At 37.0% G+C, this 19,975-nt stretch overlaps 1 protein-coding gene across 4 annotated transcripts in view; it reads left to right on the top strand.

Annotated features, from left to right (window-relative positions):
• GPC6 (glypican 6) overlaps positions 1-19,975 on the top strand; it is a 795,726-nt gene that overhangs the window by 446,356 nt on the left and 329,395 nt on the right. For all 4 annotated transcript variants that reach the window (XM_035319317.1, XM_035319313.1, XM_035319308.1 and 1 more), the window contains one exon: positions 2,765-3,156. In XM_035319317.1, coding sequence (XP_035175208.1) covers positions 2,765-3,156 — 392 coding nt within the window. The remainder of the gene's footprint in view (positions 1-2,764; positions 3,157-19,975) is intronic.

The raw sequence follows: 19,975 nt of genomic DNA, 5'->3' as shown, positions 1-19,975 counted from the left end.
ACTCTAAGCAATAGCTCTCAAAGACTAGAGACCTATGAGAAGACTAAAAAATAAATAAATGTACTGCTATTCAGAGGACATTAGCTTCCCCACGGACAGCATATGTCTGGTGTCATATTTGGACAAGAATGTAATTTAAGCTCATGGAGTTACTGGTAATGTTTGTACTGTAATATAAATAAAGATTGCAACCAACCTGGACCACATTGTAATAGATGCTGCACAAGTGCAGAATAAAATTCTGTCCCTCCCTAAAATGTTTGGTTGCCTTCCAACAAACTGACTGTGAGATTGCTAAATAATACGCCTGCACAAAGAAATAATAGGCTAACAATCTCAGACCAGAGGAGCTGTCAGCAGCTGAAGCTGTTATGCTTCATTGTGACTGATTTATTCAATGGCATAATCTTTTCAGATAAATAGTGGGATTCCCATAATAACTATGGACAGGAAGAAGCCAGCAATGAATTTCTTACAGCAGTCTCTTGGCATACAGAACATCATGGGAGAGAATTTGAGAGGTCTGGAATCACTGTTTTTGTGATTGTCTTTCACAGTTGTCCTTCAATTACACCAGCCTAGAAGCTTGGCTTCAGCCTTAAAACATATTTTAATTTGAGCCCCAAATGCTCTGCCATCTTTTTGCCTTTCATAGTGCATGAATAGAGAGTTAGATGTATTCATCAATAAAGGCAGTATACACTATTTCTTAGAAGAAGAAATGCTGACTGTATGAAATAGTAGCAAGGATTATTCTGATGTCAAGGATGTTAACATGTCAGGGTAAGGGGTGAAAAACAGTTTTGTTTTGCTTTTCTCTAAAACTGCTTTGTAGAATTAGTGGATAATTTGGAAAAAACGATACAGAAGACCTCTATACTGTATGTCTTGTAGCTCAAGTTATTCCACTTGGCAGCAGAGAAGAACAAAGGATTTTTTTGTGCTATTTGTTTTTGTTTGTTTGTTTGCTTGCTTTTTTGTTTGTTAGTTTGTGGTTTTTTTGTTTGTTTGTTTTTCTGCTTTTGTTTGTTTTTGTTTTTCTGTCATAAAGTTTTTGGTGAAAACTTATTATTTTCCAAATTTAATTTATGCCATGTGAGAAGCTGTGATTTTAATGACAGCTTAGACATTACATCTATTTAAATATATTTTTCCTTTAATAACTGCTTCGATGTAGTGTGTGTTCTCAGTGTTCTGTGTATACATTTTCATGAGAACCTTTTGGCAGTTATGTGGGAGATCAGAGTGCAACTCTGCACAATCTCTGCCAAAAAGGAGCTGCTGTTTTTTTATGGAGTCTATGCAGCCTAGTCCATAGCGTTTGGTTGATTCTTCTTTCAAGTGATCACTGTTGCACATGCCCAAATTTAGTGTATATTTTTTTCTTATGCATTCTTAATTGCCATCCTGTCTTTAGCATTGCAATGGTCCTCATTTTCATGAGTCTCTTTAGCCACAGCAGGGCTATATATTTTTACATTACAGCAATTTTTACAGGGTTGTTACACATTACAGCATTAGCCAAGTCTGTAAGAAGTCAGCATGTCCCTGCAGATAGCACACATAGATGCATCTATGGGCAACAACCACATATTTAAAATCTGGCATCCCAGAGCTGGCTGCATATTGACTTCTGCATCAGTGTGAATCATTTAACAGCAGCAAATATATATGTTTTGCCAAGGATATTGCCATCTCTTCCTTATTGTATGCAATGTCCCACTTACAGGCCACAGCAGTCATTGAGCTCTTTTCCAAAGGAGATTTAAGGAGGATGACAAATGGTCTCTACAGGAAGATGGAATGCTATGCCACCAAAAGCATCTATGCCTGCTGATCTAGAGATGCCTAAGGATCTTAGCAAAAGAGATGATCACACATTTCCACTGCCCAAATAGAGATTTCACAGATCACTGCTGTGATTGGTATCCCATTGGCTCAGTTCCCAAAAATAATATTTTCCAGAAACCAAAACTTAGAAATAGGTAGTGTTATGTGCCTGAGTAGATAAGAGGCACAGAAGCAGTAAAGTATGAAATGCATTTAAAAAAATGTAAGGTCTGCTATTGCAATACCAGCAACAAACACAAATTGGAAATAGTAGTCTGGCTGTGACAAAGCTGGCGGAGGGTTCTAGTACAGTGCTTCAGTAGAGTAGCAGATTACTGAAAATGCTAACATTTTCTTAGTGTTACCTAGACAAATAATACTTTAAATGGAATTCTGCTCATTATGAGCCAGGTCTCTTTCAAACATTTCATCTCTTTTCAAGGACATTTGGAAATAAATTTTCAGATTTATTTCTGTGGTGTTCTTCTATATTGTAATAAGTTCAGATAAATAGAGCCTATCATTGTCTAGCTATATTTAAAATATTACAATTTTATTTCTATCATATTAATGACTTCACGTTTAGCATAACAGACCTAGTATACTGACTATGGAGGATTTTACAAGAGGCTGGGAATGGCATGTTCAAATAGCAAGTGAAGAAGTGGAACAACCCTCACTGAAATTCTAAGTGTATTTTTGTTGTTCAGTGCTGTAGGGTCGACATCTTTCTACCTAGCAGTCGATGGGAATACAGGCTATACCTTATTTTTTCTTGCCTCTGAATAAAGCTATTTCTAATCCAAATGAATAAATTTAACTAGTAACAACGTATTAGGACAAACTTTACTAATCGTAATGTCAGAATGTGATCAGAAAACTCTTTGGGCTTTACTAATATCTCCTTGCTAACATCTCCTTGTTTTCCCTGCAGAATTTTTCCGAGAACTTCTCGAGAATGCAGAAAGATCCTTAAATGACATGTTTGTCCGGACATATGGCACGCTGTACATGCAGAACTCGGAGGTTTTCCAGGATCTCTTCACAGAGCTGAAGCGGTATTACACGGGAGGCAATGTGAACTTGGAGGAAATGCTGAATGACTTCTGGGCTCGGCTGCTGGAGCGGATGTTCCAGCTTATCAACCCCCAGTATCATTTCACTGAGGACTACTTGGAGTGTGTAAGCAAGTATACAGACCAGCTGAAACCATTTGGAGATGTACCCCGGAAGCTGAAGGTTCAAGTGACTAGAGCGTTCATTGCTGCACGGACCTTTGTTCAGGGGCTGACAGTAGGCAGAGAGGTTGCAAACAGAGTATCCAAGGTAATCTAAAATCAGGGTTTCTTAAGCTTGAATTTGTTTCAAACATACTTATTAGAAAACTGAAATCTGTTTTTTTTTTTTTTTTTAAAAAAAAAAAAATTAATATGGGGTTTTTCTGGTGTTTGGTTTGGTTTGTTGTTTTTTTCTTGGGGCGGTGAGAGGGGAGGGAGAAGGGGCGTGCTGATATACCCATACTAAATTTATAAATAAGGATAATAGTTGTTTTTAATTCCTGCTGAAGATTTTAACGCAATATTAACTAGAAAGCATTTCCCTTTGTTTAGGACACAATGAAATATCAATATACACCAATGTTATAGCATGGTAGTGATTGTCATTAGTAATTCAAAACCAGATACATATATAAAAGATGATGGTCATGATCAGAATTAAAATGTTTAAAGTAAATTTATGCTGCTGTTTGTTAAGACAGCAGAGCCCTCGCAGCATTCATTCATCATGGAACTGGGTGATGGATTTTGTTAGAAATGTCTAGTCATGTTCATGATGAGCAAATAGACGAAGAGTGACACCTCTGGAGCATGAGCTTTCCCTAAGAACAATTTGATTCACATATATTTTATATTTAATTATTTATCTATGCAAATATTTATGACAATTATAATCCTTGAGGGCTTCATATAATTAAAGCTCTGTAAGAAAAAAAAGAAAAAGAAAAAAAAAGAAAGAAAATAAAAAAAAAAGAAACATACCAAAATAAACCATCTGGGTACTAGAAATATGCCTGAATTACTTTCTCCTACACAGTGTTACAAATTTGGGTGTTTTTTTGTTGTTGTTGTTGTTGTTGTTGTTGTTGTTTTTCTGAATTGCTGTTCCAACTAGATATTTGTTCTGTAATCTAGCTATTTCATAGTCCTAGTCTGTAGTGTGTTTGGACCTTAACCATATTCTGAATTCTGAAGTGGTCAAGTGACAACAAAATACCCAAACACTCTCTTCTAGAAAATAAGCATATGCATGATTTTGATGTTTGTCCTTTGCAATAATTTATTGCATTTACAAGCTTAAGCCATTCCTCTTTGTCAAAAGGACTGACTCTCTTGCTTCATTTAAATCACAGCAAGAAGGTGAAGTAGAGGTGCAGCTGAGTGCTGAATGAAACTGCAATTTAGGTGCTCAACATGATGAGGAAACCTGGCTTCTAAATATTTCTTGTCATGTATGATGTGATATTTTGCAATTAAAAATTCAAAAGCTATGGATGTACAGAGGTAGCTGACAAGTGAGAATCTGATTTTATATGTAGGACACTGCATGGGAGGAAATGGTCATTTTGTGCTTAAGAGCTGGTGAATGAAATGATACTGGTTACCCAGCTAAAACCAAATTTTCTTCCTTCCAAGAGTCTTCCTGGGCTACAGAGTCACATTTTCCCTTATTTCTGGCACTGTCAATTCTTGTAGTTTCTTCTTCTCAACAATGGCAAGGCATATCCCATCCCATCTAGCCTGGTTGGGGGCAGATATGTTATGAGTGTGCAGAACATGTATATTTATAGCCCCAGGTTTCCCGTGAAGAGCAGTGATATCCTTGTTTCCCAAGATTAAAGTGAGTCTGCTGAGGTCTGATGTCACTGTTTTGTGTAGGCATTAGGGCTTACTGTATTTTTGGGATCAAACTATAGGGATTAAGCTATGTGAATCACTAAATATATGTACAATATCTGAATTCCAGATTAAAATGTGAATTGCCTTCCAAGATGTCACTTTCCCTCTGTATGTATATAAATACTCAGAACATGCAGATGTCTCCCTTCTCACATACCCTGGAAATAATTTCAACTCACCTGCTGGATTTGGGGTACATAAGCCCTTTCAAGGATAGAATTTTAGACTGCTAAGTGATCCTAAGATCCTAAGATAATGAGAACTACTAGCTCTGTAGTCATAAAGTGAGCCTTGTTATAGTATCATTTGAAGATGATAATAGCTCAGTAATGTTCCTGGTTGTGTGTATGCGTGTGTGTTGTCTTTTTTTTTTTTTTTTTTTTTATGTGTGTGTGTGTTTGTGTTTGTTTTTAACATGAAATCAACTTTTTAAAAGTGCTTGGCAATTTGTGCAAGATACAGTACACAACATACAGTACATCTTTGTTTTATGTATAGACAAATAGTGACACTCTTATTAGAGTACATCTAAAACTCTAACTTCAGTTTTGGGTCCCTACCATGCAAGAAAAACAATGAGTTCAGTGGGTGGCCACAAGGGTGGTCAAGACATTGATAATTGCCCTGGCAAACTAGGCTCTGCAACTGGGGCTTATTCAGCCTGGAAAAAAAGGTGACTTCAGGGGCACATAACAGCTGTGTTTACTGCCTTTGGAGAGGTTATCATAGAACTACAGAATCATAGAATAGTGTTGGAAGGAGTCCATAAGAATCATTGGTCCAACTCTTGGCTCCACACAAGACCACCAAAAAATCAGACCATATATCTGAAAACATTGTACAAAAGTTTTTTGGCCTCCATCAGACTTGGTACCAAGACCACTTCCCTGGGAAGCCTGATCCACTGCCTTACCACCTTCTCAAAGAACTGTTTCCTAATATCGAACCTAAACCTTACCTAATGCAGCTCCATGCCCTTCCCTCAGGTTCCATCAGGTTCACCAGAGAGAGGAGATCAAAGCCTGCCTCCATGTTCCTTGTCATGAGGAAACATATTCCCCCTCATGAAGTCTCCCAGTTTTTTCTTCTCTAGGCTTAACAAACCAAGCAACTTTAGTTGCTTCTCATACATCTTTTCCTCTAGACTCATCACCATCTTTACACCTCCTTTGGATGAAAATAATTTTATGTCTTTCTTATATTGTGGTGCCCATAACTACACACAGTACGCAAGGTGAGGTCTCACCAGCACGGAGCAGAGCAGGAGAATCGCCTCCTTTGACCAGCTAGCAATGCCTTATTTGATGCATCCCAGGATACAATTGGCCTTTTTGTCTGCCAGGGCACACTGTTGACTCTTATTCAACTTGACCAGAACTCACAGATCCCCTTCCATGGGGCTGCTCTCCACCCTATCTTCCCCCACTCTGTATGTATATTCATTCATCTTTTCCCCTTCCCAGGTGCAGAACACAGAACTTCTTCTTGTTAAGCTTCATATTGTATTTGATTGCCCAGCTCTCTATTTTGTCTCAGTCTCTCTGCAAGGCCTCTCTACACTTGAGAGAGTCAACTGCTCCTCCTAATTTACTAATCTGCGAACTTAATCAGTATGCATTTGATTCCCGCATCTAAGTCATTTAGGAAAACGTTAAAGAGAACTGGCCCTAAAATGGAGCTCTGAGGAACCCCACTAAGTGACTGGTCACCTGCCTGATATAACCCCCTTTACTGTAACCCTTTGAGCCTGACAGATCAGCCAATTTTTCACCCATCGCGTCGTGTTCTTTTTTTTTTTTGTTGTTGTTTTCTGCAGATGTATGATGCAGGCTTTACCTAGAAAGCTTTGCTGAAATTCAAAAATATTACATCAGCTGATTTCCCTTGGTCAACTTGGTAGGCAACCTTGTCATAGAAGGAAATTAAGTTTGTTAAACAGGACTTTCCCCTTGTGAACCTTTGTTGCCTGTGAACAGTGACTGCATTGTCTTTCAGGTGTTCTTCAGTAACTCCCAGAATAATCTTCTCCATAATTTACCAGGCACTGAAGTGAGACTGACAGATCTGTAATTACCAGAGTCTTCTTTCTTGCCTTTCTTGACAACTGGAACACTTGCCAGCTTCCAGCCAACTGGGACTTCTCCAGATTTCCAAGACCATTGAAAAATAATTGAGAGAGGTCCTTGTGATGGCATCAGCCATCTCTTTGAGTACCTTGGGATAAATCCCTATAGACTTATGTGCATTCAGTTGAAGGAGCAAAGCCCGCACAATTTTGAGGTTGGCTGAGAGTTTATCATTACTGTAGTCATGATCCTTCAACTCAGGTCTCCTGGGGTCCCAGAGCCAATCATTGGTTTTGAAGACAGAGGCAAAGAAGGCATTAAATGTCTCTGCTTTGTCTTCGTCCCTATTTCTGAGGTGAACATCCTCATCAAGTAATGGACCAATGTTAATTCTGGTCCTCCTTTTGCTGTTAACATATTTTAAAAGCGCTTTTTTGTTTTGTTTTGTTTGTCCTGATAGTAGTGCCCAGCTTCAATTCTAATTGAGCTTTGGCCACACAAATTTTCTCCATACAATGACAAACAGCATTTCTGTAGTCCTCCCATGTTGCCCTACCTCACTTCCCATGGCCATAACCTTTTCTTTTGCTACTTAAGTTCTAGAAGATGATCTCTGCTAAGCCAAGCTGGCCTTCTGCCCCTCTCATTGTCATCAGTGAGGCTCTTCACAACAGAGCATGTGGCTGAAACAAAAAGAGCTTAGTCTTAGTAGAAGGAGAAACTTTCCACTAGGCATATGGGCAAGCAGTGGATCGTTTGTCCAGAGGCTGTGAGGCTCCATGCATGTAGGTTTTGTCCAGATTGCACAAAGCCTTTTGAGACGAGTAGGTTTTGTAGAGTCTGACATCAGAGTTCCCCCTGCATTGAGCAACATGTTGGACTGGGATCCCTTCCAACACAAATTATCCTATGAACTGATTAAAATGTTAATTAAAAAAAAAATACTTAAATGTAGAATATGCTTTGACTAGAAGACTGACTTTCACATTAAAATCTCGGTGGCTGTATTCATACCCACAGCAAATGTTAAACAATTGCTAGTTTTAGGGACTTTGCCATGTGCAGTCTTGTGGGGCAGGTACAAAAAAATCAAGTGACCATGTGTAAAATTAATAAATATCCTGCGGAGAGGCTGTAAGTACTCTGAGATCCAAGCTTTCATGATTGTATCATAAATGTGTATTTTTATGTTAGTGTATCTACTATAGAAAATGACAAGTCTTCTTCTGTAAATTTCATTTAAAAATACCACAACTGTTCCTTAAATTTAACACATAACTTTGCAACCAAGAAAGAGACAGATAAAAGTTTTTGTTGCTGTTTTGAAAGTCATACAGATTCAGCATGGATTGAAGTTTCCTTGTACTCTAATATCAGAAGATTCTGTGATAAGAATGCCACATCTGTGTAAGGCAAGAGAAATGGAGAGGAAAAAAAAATTAAAAGAACTGTTGCAGCCGTTTTACAGAAAGCTTGTCCATTCTCTTCACTGTCTGGGAACTGGTGGGGATCTCCTACTTGCACCACCACAAGTTAAAAAGATTTTTTCCTTTCTGGTTGTGGACCCATTATCTCACTGAAATGCCACTGCAAAAGGCTACCAGCATAAAACAAAGTGGAGACTACACACCTTAAAAATGTGAGAAAGAGATTTATTAATGGGAAACTTAGTAGTAACTTCTCCTCTAAACCTTTGATTCACTTTCTCAGCCAATTCTGGTAAATTTTTTTGAAGAAGTTGACAGGTACCACACACAGAAGTATCTGTTCCCTATCTTATTTCAGGGATATGCACTTTCTGAAGATTTCTCTTCAGAGAGGGTGTAACACTGTTACTGGCTGAAAAAAATGCAAACACTCAGTGCATTCCTTATAACGAAACTATACTCCCATACTTTTCCCAGGAAGTTTTATTGTGTTTATGTGGCAAAGTTTTGGTAGCAGAGGGGCTTCAGGGGTGGCCTCTGTGAACAGCTGCCCTATGTCTGATAAGATCTGGCTCCAGACAGCTCCAAAAGGGACCCACCACAGCCAAGCCAATGGCCAACACTAGTTACACCTCTGTAAGAGAATATTTAAAAAAGGAATAAAACAAGCAACAGCAGCTGGGAGAGAGGAGTGAGAAAATGTGAGAGAGACAGCCCTGCAGACACCATGGTGAGTGAAGAAGGAGGAGAAGAGGTGTTCCAGGTGCCAGAACAGAATTTGACATCAGTGTGAAACCACCACAGATGTATACACTCAAGCACACTCAGAATAGTTGACACATATCTCAAAATTTTTCCACTTGCTGTTTGCTTATGTAAGTGACATTATAATTCAGATAGATCCCATTTAAATAAACAGATTAAGTTTTGGTTTTGTTTTGTTTTTAGGACATTTGTTATTATACATCAATCATGAAAACAGACATATTTGCATTCCATCTATATGAAATTGTAAAGTTCTTTGTTTGTTTGTTTGTTTGTTTTCAGAATCTCAAAGTCCAATTGCACTTTTTAAGTTTCAGAATTTTTAAAAATATATATTTCTCATACTAAAGTATTAAAAATTTGAAAGTCTCTGTTAAGGTGTTGTTAAATCTCCACTGAATGTAGGTTTTCACTGTCCTGCGTAGCTTTCAGCTCACTAAATTCTGTATATGCTTTCTAAAGTCTTGTATACACATTAAAAAGTAATGATTTTATTTCTTAAAGTGAGAAAAATGAAACCTATTTATTCATTAATATATAATATAGGAAGTGCCATTGTGTGCACACCAAAGCTCTGTTTAGTTGCTTTTGCCTCAATGCCCAGTAATTTAAAGGTCAGTACAGGAGCTGAACTTCTCTCCTATTATACTTTCTTAAGCTGTAGCTAGCAGATATTTATAGGCTTTCCAACCTACAGGCTCAGAAATAACTGGCAAATTTTTTCCATCACCCATTTTTCTACCATTTTGGCATATCTTAAAAACCTGTAAAATAGGTTGTTCTGCTTTGGTGGAGAAAACAGCTTTTTACTTTTTTTTTTTCCTTATAAAAATATACTATATTCAAATGACAAAGTTTTTAAATGTATTTTGATTTTCTCAACTATTTCTTAGAGGGAGAAACAAATAAAAACCCTGCAAACTTCCTGACCAGCTGTGGTTTGGTATTTAATGTTAAACTGAAGAAACTAATGAAAATATTTCTGAAGTTTCTGCCAGCTGTGATTTCCAATAATGTGACAGAAACGGCATATGTATATTTTCATGTTCATCTTCTACTCTGTTTGAGCTCTGCATACTTTACAAGTAAATAATGATAAGTTTTTCTCTCTGGCTCATAACAAAACATCCCCAATAATCATAGTACTGTCTTTGAACTGTCAATGAGTGGTGGAAAATGATGGTCTTTATTATTTCGTGGGAGCTTACGATTCCTAAACTTTTCCAAAACATATTCATATCTGAATTACCAGCAGTATAAAGTTTGTTGTACAGGAGAAAATTTTCATTAAATAAAGAATAGTGTTGGACCAAACACAACATGTAGAAAATAGAAGTTCCCAGAAAATAGTTAAGACTGAAATAAAAAGCAAATCAAAAGACAGTTTAAATCCCTAAGTGGATGTGTATTTGCCCCAGACATCCTACTAGTTGGGAGAGGCAGCACAGTTTCCTTAACACACAGTGTTTTCCCATCAGGATAGCATTCCACTCAAATAACATTCTTTCCTGTAAGTAAAAATACTTTCTATATACTTTTAATTGAAAGCTGTGTAAAAATTAAGGAAAATATATTTATATTTCCTGAGCATCACTTCTCAAGCCTGTCCTGTGCTAGTTTCTCCTCTTAACCTAGGTAAATTCACATTGAGAATGTTTGAGTTTGGTAGGGGAAAAAAAAAAAAAAAAAAGATAATGAAGTATGAGTAGTAAACCCTACCTGAAATTACAGTCGTAAGATAGCTGTCATTACTCCACTGCTGCTCAGAGCTCTAATTTAATTCCAAGCAGACAGATACATCTTCTTTGGTTCTTACACTGAATCTGACACTCTAGGAATACCAAGTCAACACAAATTACTTCTGTTTACATAGATCTGGGATTTTAGTTATTGTTTTCTATTTTTTCTTTTCTCTAAACTTTTTCTGAATTTGGCCACTTTTCTCCTGGTATATATTGGGATAAGGACAAGAAGAGTTATTCTTAGTTTGACTTTGCCTTTTATGCTTGCAAATTCACACTATCAGCAATCAAAGTATATAAAAGTATAAAGTGAAACTTAGGTCAGGAGCACCATTAGGGGCAGATAGTGATTTTGATAGCATAAACATTAAAATTTGCAACCCAATTACTAACAACATATTTTGTTAATGAATTTAAATATTAATTATTATTTATTACAAAACAAAAAGGCCTGTTACAATACTTTTCTCACTACCTGGCATTGACTATATTTCAGCCTTCTTTTAAACCAAATAAAACTATTCTTCCCCTGAATCTTATTATATTACATTGATATCAGACTTCACATTAGGAGCCTGGTGATATATATGGGCAAAGTGAAGAAAAATTAGTAACAAGATTACAAGGTTAGGCCCAAGATTAGTAGTGAAAAGTAGTCTCTAGTAATTGCCTATGATTACTTCTACTCACAGAATGCCAAGCCACTGCCTTTTAAATACACTGAATCAATATTTTTACAAACTCTGCTTTTCATGGTTTATAAATAAACATTCTACTGTTTGTGAGAGCTATAAATAAAGGTCAGTATTGAATGTCACACTGATTCAAAATGTAATTATTGCAGGGAGGTGGAAAAAATGCAACATGCTGATAAGTCAGGTAATTAAAAGCCAAAATGAATACTATTTTAATACTGGAAAATGTGATTTGCAGCACATAACAGATAAAGAGCTATGTGCCCTGTATATTTAACTTCATTAGCCAAAAATATTGGACTCGTTAAAGTCACAGAGGGAAAGGAGATCTAAAATCAACTATAGTTTTCACTCAACTATACTGAGTTAATATATCTTTCCAAGAGTGGGATCATATCATGTCATGGATGGACCACGTTCTTTTTCCTCTTCCTGTCACATAGTGTTCTTCAGACAGGGATTTAAGGGATTGTCCAGACTGGGGTTTCTCAGGGCCCAGAGACTTCTGTGGCATAAAAGGGCGAATAGCATCTATGCTGGAGTGCTTTGTGGGAAGTATCTTTTGATTTTAGGTTCTCCAGCTGTGCAGGAAATCTCTCCTCCTTTCATGGAAAAAATAAAATAAAATAAAATAAAAAACACTAATTTAGTTCATTTGCAGACATTTCATGGGAAAATAAACCATCATAAATCAGACGTCTTCCAGATGTCTCAGACTTACTGCAGTGATCTGTTTTCCGCCTTATGTGCACTGGAGCATCAGATAGTCCAGAAGAGTAGCTGAGGAGAAAAGGCTTATAATGAAACAGTGACTCCAATGAAAGCAAAATGGAGGTAGGATATCTGCAAAAGTGGTATATGTCACCTCTATTAGAATTGTCAGACATAATCAACGGCCTGAGTTCAACTGAGTCATACTGCTCAGCCAGACATTCAGTCTTACTCAATATTACCAAAAAAGGTCTACCAACCTGGCTTATTATTCAACACATACTGTTTCACATCTCAAAATTTGCAGTAGCCCTGTCTTCTGGTTGGATCCATATCATTCATAAACAAAGATCTTCTGATACACTGATTACAGGGCTTTTTCTTGGTTTGTGCATTTTTTTAGATGTCTGTGACATGTAAAATTCAGCTCTACATGAAAATTCTACCTATATATTCAGAACCAAAATGAAAGTATTTCAGTTTAACAAAATCATTAAACACTATAATAACACATTATAAAAATAATTATTCAAGTTATTTTTTATTTTTTTTTTATTTTTTTTTTAGGAAATTTCTTTCTTTAGGTTTTCTCTAGGATTGCCAGGAAGCATATTTTATACACAACCCTTCAAATTATTCAAAGCAATTGCATTTCCCACCTGCAAAATATGTTGATATGGCACCTGCAGAAGCTAAGAAGATATGTGGAACTTTTTCAAAGGAATTCCTAAAACAAAGGATAGAACCTAATGTATGCCATTATACATAACCACGTCATGATAAAAATAATGATGAAGAAGCAAAGCACACCTAAGAGCTTGCTGACCCTGATAGATTTAGACCCTCTCTGTAATTAATCTTACAGCAGGTTTTAATTTTTTCTGTGTTTTAGCACAGGTGAGTCAAAAGAATCAAATGGGAAGAGTAAGGATATTAAAAAGAGTAAGGATATTAAAAAGTTTTCTTAAAAAGGAGATCTGTATCATTTTGCAGTAATCTGACTTTATAGAATGACTGTTTTTACAGATTGTCTTCATCCTGTTTTGAAAGCATCCTATGGAAGCACTGTTTTCCAATCATGATTGATAAAAGCAAATCATTTTATTTCTCATATGAGACAGATGCCAGAAAACTAATAGCTTCTACCTTCAGCTTTCTACAGAAAGCATTAGTCAAGGAACTATCTGATTTATCTAAAAGTCATCAGGAATACTAATTGGACTTCAAATGTATATCTGTTTAAGCATGTTAGTCAAGAAAGTCATCAGCAACAAACTGAAAAAGTCAAATTTCTTTAGGACTTCAAAATAAGAAGTCTGAAATCAACTATGTGGATCTAAGTTCAATTTTCAGTTATTCAGAGGTCAGTGAAAGTTGTCTTCATTGTCAGCTTAGGTCTTGCATCTCAAAATACCTCTCCCAGAAAAACGAAGCTAATATAAATAACAGAATACAAAATGAGGCATTTCAATGTAAGAATTCTGGTCATTTATAAAATTTTAAACTTATCCCTATTCCCCATTGTCTGCTTCTACTTTACTTTGTTTTGATAATTATTATTATTATTATTTTCTCTTTTGAAAGATCCCAGGTTCATTCCTTGAATAAAAAATATATCTGTGAATAAATATATCTTGAATAAATATACTAGACAGAATGGCGGTAGAGCTTTGAATAAAGTTGAGAGGACTTAGTTTCCGCTTGTCTCTGCATCATATACTGGTAAGGGAGATGTATAACTGAGAACAAGTATATATAAAGAGAATTTTGTAACAGGACAATACACTACCTGTTTTTCATAAGGGTATGCCAACATTTGGCAGCTGGCGTATAAGGTTTGCTATTTCCCAAAACCTCAGCACAGTTTTACCCTATGAATAAATTCCCCTTTCTTGAAAATGCTTTTGCTTTTAAAGTTGCCCAAGACACCTTGGTGTTCAGGTCTGTCCTAGTACTGTGCAAATTTGACATTTGGTCTTTGATTTCAGAAGGTTTATAAATTTTACAGGAAATAGACTTATTCAGGAAGCAAATACAAACTTTCAGCTTCATCCTCATTTACATGATTTTCATTATCACCAAGCAACAAAATTTCATCTATACTTGCCTTTGAAAATTTTGTCCTATGATTGTTTCATTTGTTTACATATGTTAGTGTTATCCTTGGACCCCAAACCAAGTGTTTAAGGCAGTATCTGGCAAGCTGACAAAGCTAGGCAGGCCAAGTATACACAATTCTCATTTCCTAAGTTCTCTGCATGCTGGGTTGTTATGCCAAAGTGTCAGCAGTTATGTCCACAGAAGAAGACACTGATTTAGTTTCAGGTGGAAACAGTTAGATACTTGCTGCTCCACCTAGACTGTAACAAATCCACGGCATCCACCCAAGGGTGCTGAGGGAGTTCACAGATGTGATTGCTGAGATGCTTTTCATCATCTATCAGTGGTCATGGTCATCCAGAAAGGTGCTGGAAGACTGGAGACTAACTAATGTGAAGAAGTGTCATAAGGAGGACCCAGGGAACAAGCCTGTCAGCCTGACCTCATTGCCAGGAAAGGTGATGGAACAGATCATCTTGAATGCAATCACACAGCATATGTGGGACAACTGGGGGATCAGGCCCAGCCAGCATAGGTTCCTGAAAACTAAGTCCTGCTTGACCAGACTCATCTCCTTCTATGACCAGTAAACCCACCTGGTGGACAAGGGAAAGCATGCTGACACAGTTTACCTAGACTTCAGCAAAGCCTTTAACATGGTCACCCACAGTATTCTCCTGGAGAAGCTGGCAGCCCATGGCTTGGACAGGTACACTCTTTGTTGCATTAGAATCTGTCTGAAGAGTCAGGCCCAGAAAGTGGTGATGAACTGAGTGAAATCCAGCTGGCAACAGGTCATAAGTGGTGTTCCCCAGGTATCGGTGTTGGGGCCCATCCTCTTTAATGTCTTTATTGATAATTTGGATGAGGGAATTGAGTACACCCTCAGTAATTCTGCAGATGACAACAAGCTCGGGGGAAGTGTCGATCTGCCAGAGGCAAAGGCCCTGCAGAGGGACCTGGACAGGTTGGATCAATGGGGAAAGCCAATGGGTTTAGTTTCATCATGGCTAAGTGCCAGGTCCTGCACTTTGGTCACAACAACACCATGCAACACTACAGGCTTAGAGGAGAGTGGCTGGAAAGCTGTGCAGAGGAAAAGGACCTGGGGGTGTTGGTCAATGCTCACCTGAACATGAGCTGGCAGTATGCCCGTGTGGCCAAGAAGGCCAACAGCATCCTGGCTTATATCAGGAATAGTGCAGCCAGCAGGACCAGGGCAGTGATCATCCCCCTGTACTCTGCTCTGGTGAGGCCGCACCTTGAGTACTGTGTTCGGTTTTGGACCCCTCACAAGAAAGACATGGAGGCCCTGGAGTATGTCTAGAGAAGGGCTACAAAGTTGGTGAAGGGTCTGGAACACAGGTCTTATGAGGAGCATCTGAGGGAACTGGGGTTGTTTAGTGTGGAGAAGAGGATACTCAGGGGAGACCTTATTGCTCTCTACGACTATTTGAAAGGAATTTGTGGGGAGCTGGGGGTTGGCCTTATCTCCCAGGTAATTAGTGATGGGATGAGAAGGTATGGTCCCAAGTTGTGCTGGGGAGGTTTAGGATGGAAATTAGGAGACACTTCTCAGAAAGAGTGGTTAGGCATTGTAACAGGTTGCCCAGGGAGCTGGTGGAGTCACTGTCCCTGGGGGTGTTCAAGGAAATGTTGGACCTGTTGCTTAGGGACATGGTTTAGTTTGTGATATTGGTGGTAAGGGGATGGTTGGACCAGATGATCTGGGAGGTTTCTTCCAGCCTTAATTATTCTATGATTCTATTTCAAATAAAGTTTTATGCATTCCGTTTGTAGAAGAAAGCCTAAGCCACAAAAGGCATAGATCTGAATTTCACAAACGTAGCCTTCAGTATTAAAATACAAGAAAGAGAGAAATTTCAGACTGTATTCTTCTCTTCAGTAATTTGCTGGCTCAACTGTACTGCCAATCAGTGTGATGTTATGGCACATTGTAATAGCTGTGATGAACCCCATTTTTCAGACATGACTCAAAATAAGTGAATGTATATGGATCTGAGTATTTGGTCTTCTTTGTCTGGGGAATGGAATAATTGACCAACTTTGATTTGTGGCATCTAAGAAGTACGAACTCAAGACAGCTCACACCTAGGAGCCATGGAAACAAATTAGGAAGTTTTGCAATTCAAGTTCAGTTTTCTTTTAGCTCTATGATCTTCAGTATCGATGCAACATTGAAGGTAATTAGCTTGGAGAAAGTCTGATTTGAATTTAAACTGATGTTTTCTTTGGTGGCTAGTCTAAGTAGTTTTTCTTTGGTGGCTCATTTGATATCCAAGACAGAAGCTATTCAAGGCTCACAGCTGCCTTGTGGAGATCTTAATGTAAACTTCAACGGAGTAACCTACCACTACAAAGAGTGTGGGAAGACAAAACAAAAGGATTCTCAGAAAACTCCCTGCAGACCATCCATTGTGTGTAAGATCTAGTTTAGTAGGAAAGACAAGCACCTATGTATCTTTCATCACCTTATATCTGTTTTTTAAGGAACAGTTCACATCTGCTTTTAAAGAAAAACATACAAAAAAAAAAAAAAAAAAAAAAAAAAAAGATCACAGGACAAACTACTCTCCAAAACTTCCACACTGATCCTCAAAACTGAAATTCTTTTGGGACCCCTTAGGATGTTTCCTGTTCAAATGTATGAGGTTAAGAAAATCTCTTAATACAATACAACATTCTTGTCGTTACACATTTCATTGTGTCTAGCAATAAGCATTTAAAAGACAGAATATCAGGTTTTCACTTAGTTCAGAATTAAAAGTTTGAGTGAAAAATGTTTTCAGATTGATTTATGTTGTGTGTAAAAGCTAACAGAGAAGCTGGCTGCCAGTTTCTACTACTATCGATTACTCTTGCTTCAGTTTTATTTTACAGTCTTATATGTATAGTTACAAGAATAAAAAAAGAATTGTCAAAAACAATAAAAATTACTAACTGTATTAAAAAAAAGGGAGGTAATTTAACCAAAGGAAGTAATTTAACCAAAAATGGCCCAAGTGTTTTTATTCTAACCTCCAAGAGAGCATCCTATGCTCATTCATTTTCAGCCTGATTCCTCAAAAATGTTTCTCAGAGAATTATCTTTCAGACTTAGCTTAGTACTGAAGCAGTGTGAATGTACATATGTCTGTACGCTGCATGTTTTTGTACTTTAGGGCCGATTATTTAAGATTCAGTCTCAGTCTTTCTTTTCCTCCTCCCACTTTTTCTCCTGAATCAGAAAAAAAAAAAAAAAAATCCACAGCCATTGACTTAAATCTCAACTTGATTAGGGTCTGATTGTTCAGATCTGTATAAAATCTAAGCAAAGTTTATTAAAGTAAAGGTCTTTACAGAGAGCCTGAGGAACTTACCATTGGAAACTTGCTGCTGAGAAAATTTGTGTGGAATAGCAGAGATTTAGAGTCAAAAAATGACCATTTAAAGGCATAAGTACAGCACTAATGGTTAACAAACGTAAAATGCTTATAGACTATCAGTGTATGTAGTTAAATTCATATAAAATCATCTCATGCAATTTTGTTGAAAAACTATGTAGAAGTTTAATACTTTCCTGAAGCATATTCCATCATCTGCCAAGAGAGACATTGCAAACTGTGGAGCACAGTCTCTGCAGTTCCTAAGAGCAATTCCTGTACCCTGTAGTAATTCATTACAAATAGAAGAGCAAAAAAGATTATATACAGGGAAAAAAAAAAAAAAAAAAAAAAAAGAAAAAAAAAAAAAAAAAACTTGAACAAAATCCACTGCTTCAGCTGACTTCATAAATTTTTGCTCAGTCTGAGTGAGTGAATTGTCTAGCAGGGTTTGCTAGCTACCTAGAGATTAATGCAGGCACAACATCTATAAAAAGCAATGAAAAGGATAAATACATGAAAATGCATTGACATCCATCACTCACTTTTCATCCCTTTATCATTTATTTGTAAGAGTTTTTACTCTATGAGTTAAAACAGTCTGTAAACAATTTTTTGAACAACAGCTATAGAGCAACAACACAAAACACAATTCAAAAGAAGTGTTGTCAGAAAATGAAGCTCTGCTAGAGACTAAACTTTTTAAAGTTTTGAACATTTCCCTTTTATCATCCCATCTGCAGACAGTCAGTGCTACAAGGACATTCCCTTATGCAATATCAGTACAGTGTGGAGGTTTATGAGCCAAGATACACATCAAAAAGAATTTTAATAAGCCTTGACAGATATATTGCATTAATAGTGCTGATGTAGTGAGGTAGGACCTATGCAGTGGGGTGTGTAAAACACTATGGTATTCTTACTGTTGGCTAAGATATGACACAGAACAGACTGTCATTTGGTAGAAGAAAGAAATATGTTAAAATGTATTGAATTATTTTATTTTTTCATGATCAAAATTCTTTTCTTGGTAAATGTGTATTGCTCCTTAGAAGGAAGAGTAAATATCTATCAAGGAAAGATTAGATCTGCATTAAGTGAATGAATTTACTGCTTAATCAAGTCACGATTCATTACAACATTTGTATCTCTTGTCCTGTCTTTAGGCAGGTATACACAGATGTGCAGAGTGCCATGTTGGGAAATAAAGTAATGGAAGAACTCACCATGTTATATGAGCAGTCAATTGGACTCTCTTGCTTTCCAACTAATAAATTGATAATGGTTGAAAACCACTTACATATGCTTAGGTTCAAATATATTTCATTATGTAAATAGAAAGAGAGGAATAGTTTTTACATATATGCCCACAATTTAACTGCAGGTAGTAGCACACAAATTTTTCTATTTAAGCTCATGACTGTGTGCTGTTACCATCTGATGGTTATTTGTTGCTTTATGTGAAATGTTGGTATGTACATAGATGGCAGAAAGCATTTTTTGGTCCAGTATCTTTAAGACAATCTTGATAGAGAGGAAAACATTCAGTCAACAAGTACAGAGAATTAATTTAGGTTTCTGAACCAATTTTAGATTTGATAGGTTTAGCTTTGTCTATTTTAGATCAAAGAGGAAGCACTGCTTGGAATCACTTTTCCTTGCTCATTTTTTATCAACGATTAAGAACTCAAGTCTGATATACTGTCAGGATGATACCCTTTAAAACAGTGAGAATAAACAAATGCTTTCTAATGTAGCTTTCACTATTATGTTTTTACCAACATGTATTTGCAGTGTGATCCAAAAAGCTTCAGAAGTAAAATGTTTCCTAAATGTTCTAAGATACTCAAACATAATGCTATAACTAACATGACAGTGGCAAATGGCATGAGAAGAACAGAAATTCTGGCAAATGAAAACACACAGAAATGTGCTTATTACCAAGAAAAGTTAAAGGCTAATAGTGCAGAGAATATTTAGGAGTTGCTGAGAAAATAGGCACCTCTAGGAATTCATGTCTTGTGTAAGATGAATAATATTAAATAGCTGATAGTCCTTCTCCAGCGAAGGAGAGGAAAAAGAGGGAACCAAATCACTGCTGTCCGTTCAATACATGGACCAGAATATAACTAGTCCAAGGTAAAACTGCCTGATAATGTGGACATCCCAGGAACTTAGTGAAACTTTCTTTACACCTAAAGATGGCAATTACTTAAGGCATTCTTCTCAACTTTTTTAACAGAAGTCTTACAGTCTTTTTTTTTTCCTTTTCACACAACTGCAGAAAATATATCCATGC

Source organism: Oxyura jamaicensis, chromosome 1 (assembly GCF_011077185.1).
Source record: "Oxyura jamaicensis isolate SHBP4307 breed ruddy duck chromosome 1, BPBGC_Ojam_1.0, whole genome shotgun sequence".
Taxonomy (NCBI): Eukaryota; Metazoa; Chordata; class Aves; order Anseriformes; family Anatidae; genus Oxyura; species Oxyura jamaicensis.
Note: the sequence above shows the minus strand (reverse complement) of the source record. Positions and strands in the feature narration are given on the sequence as shown.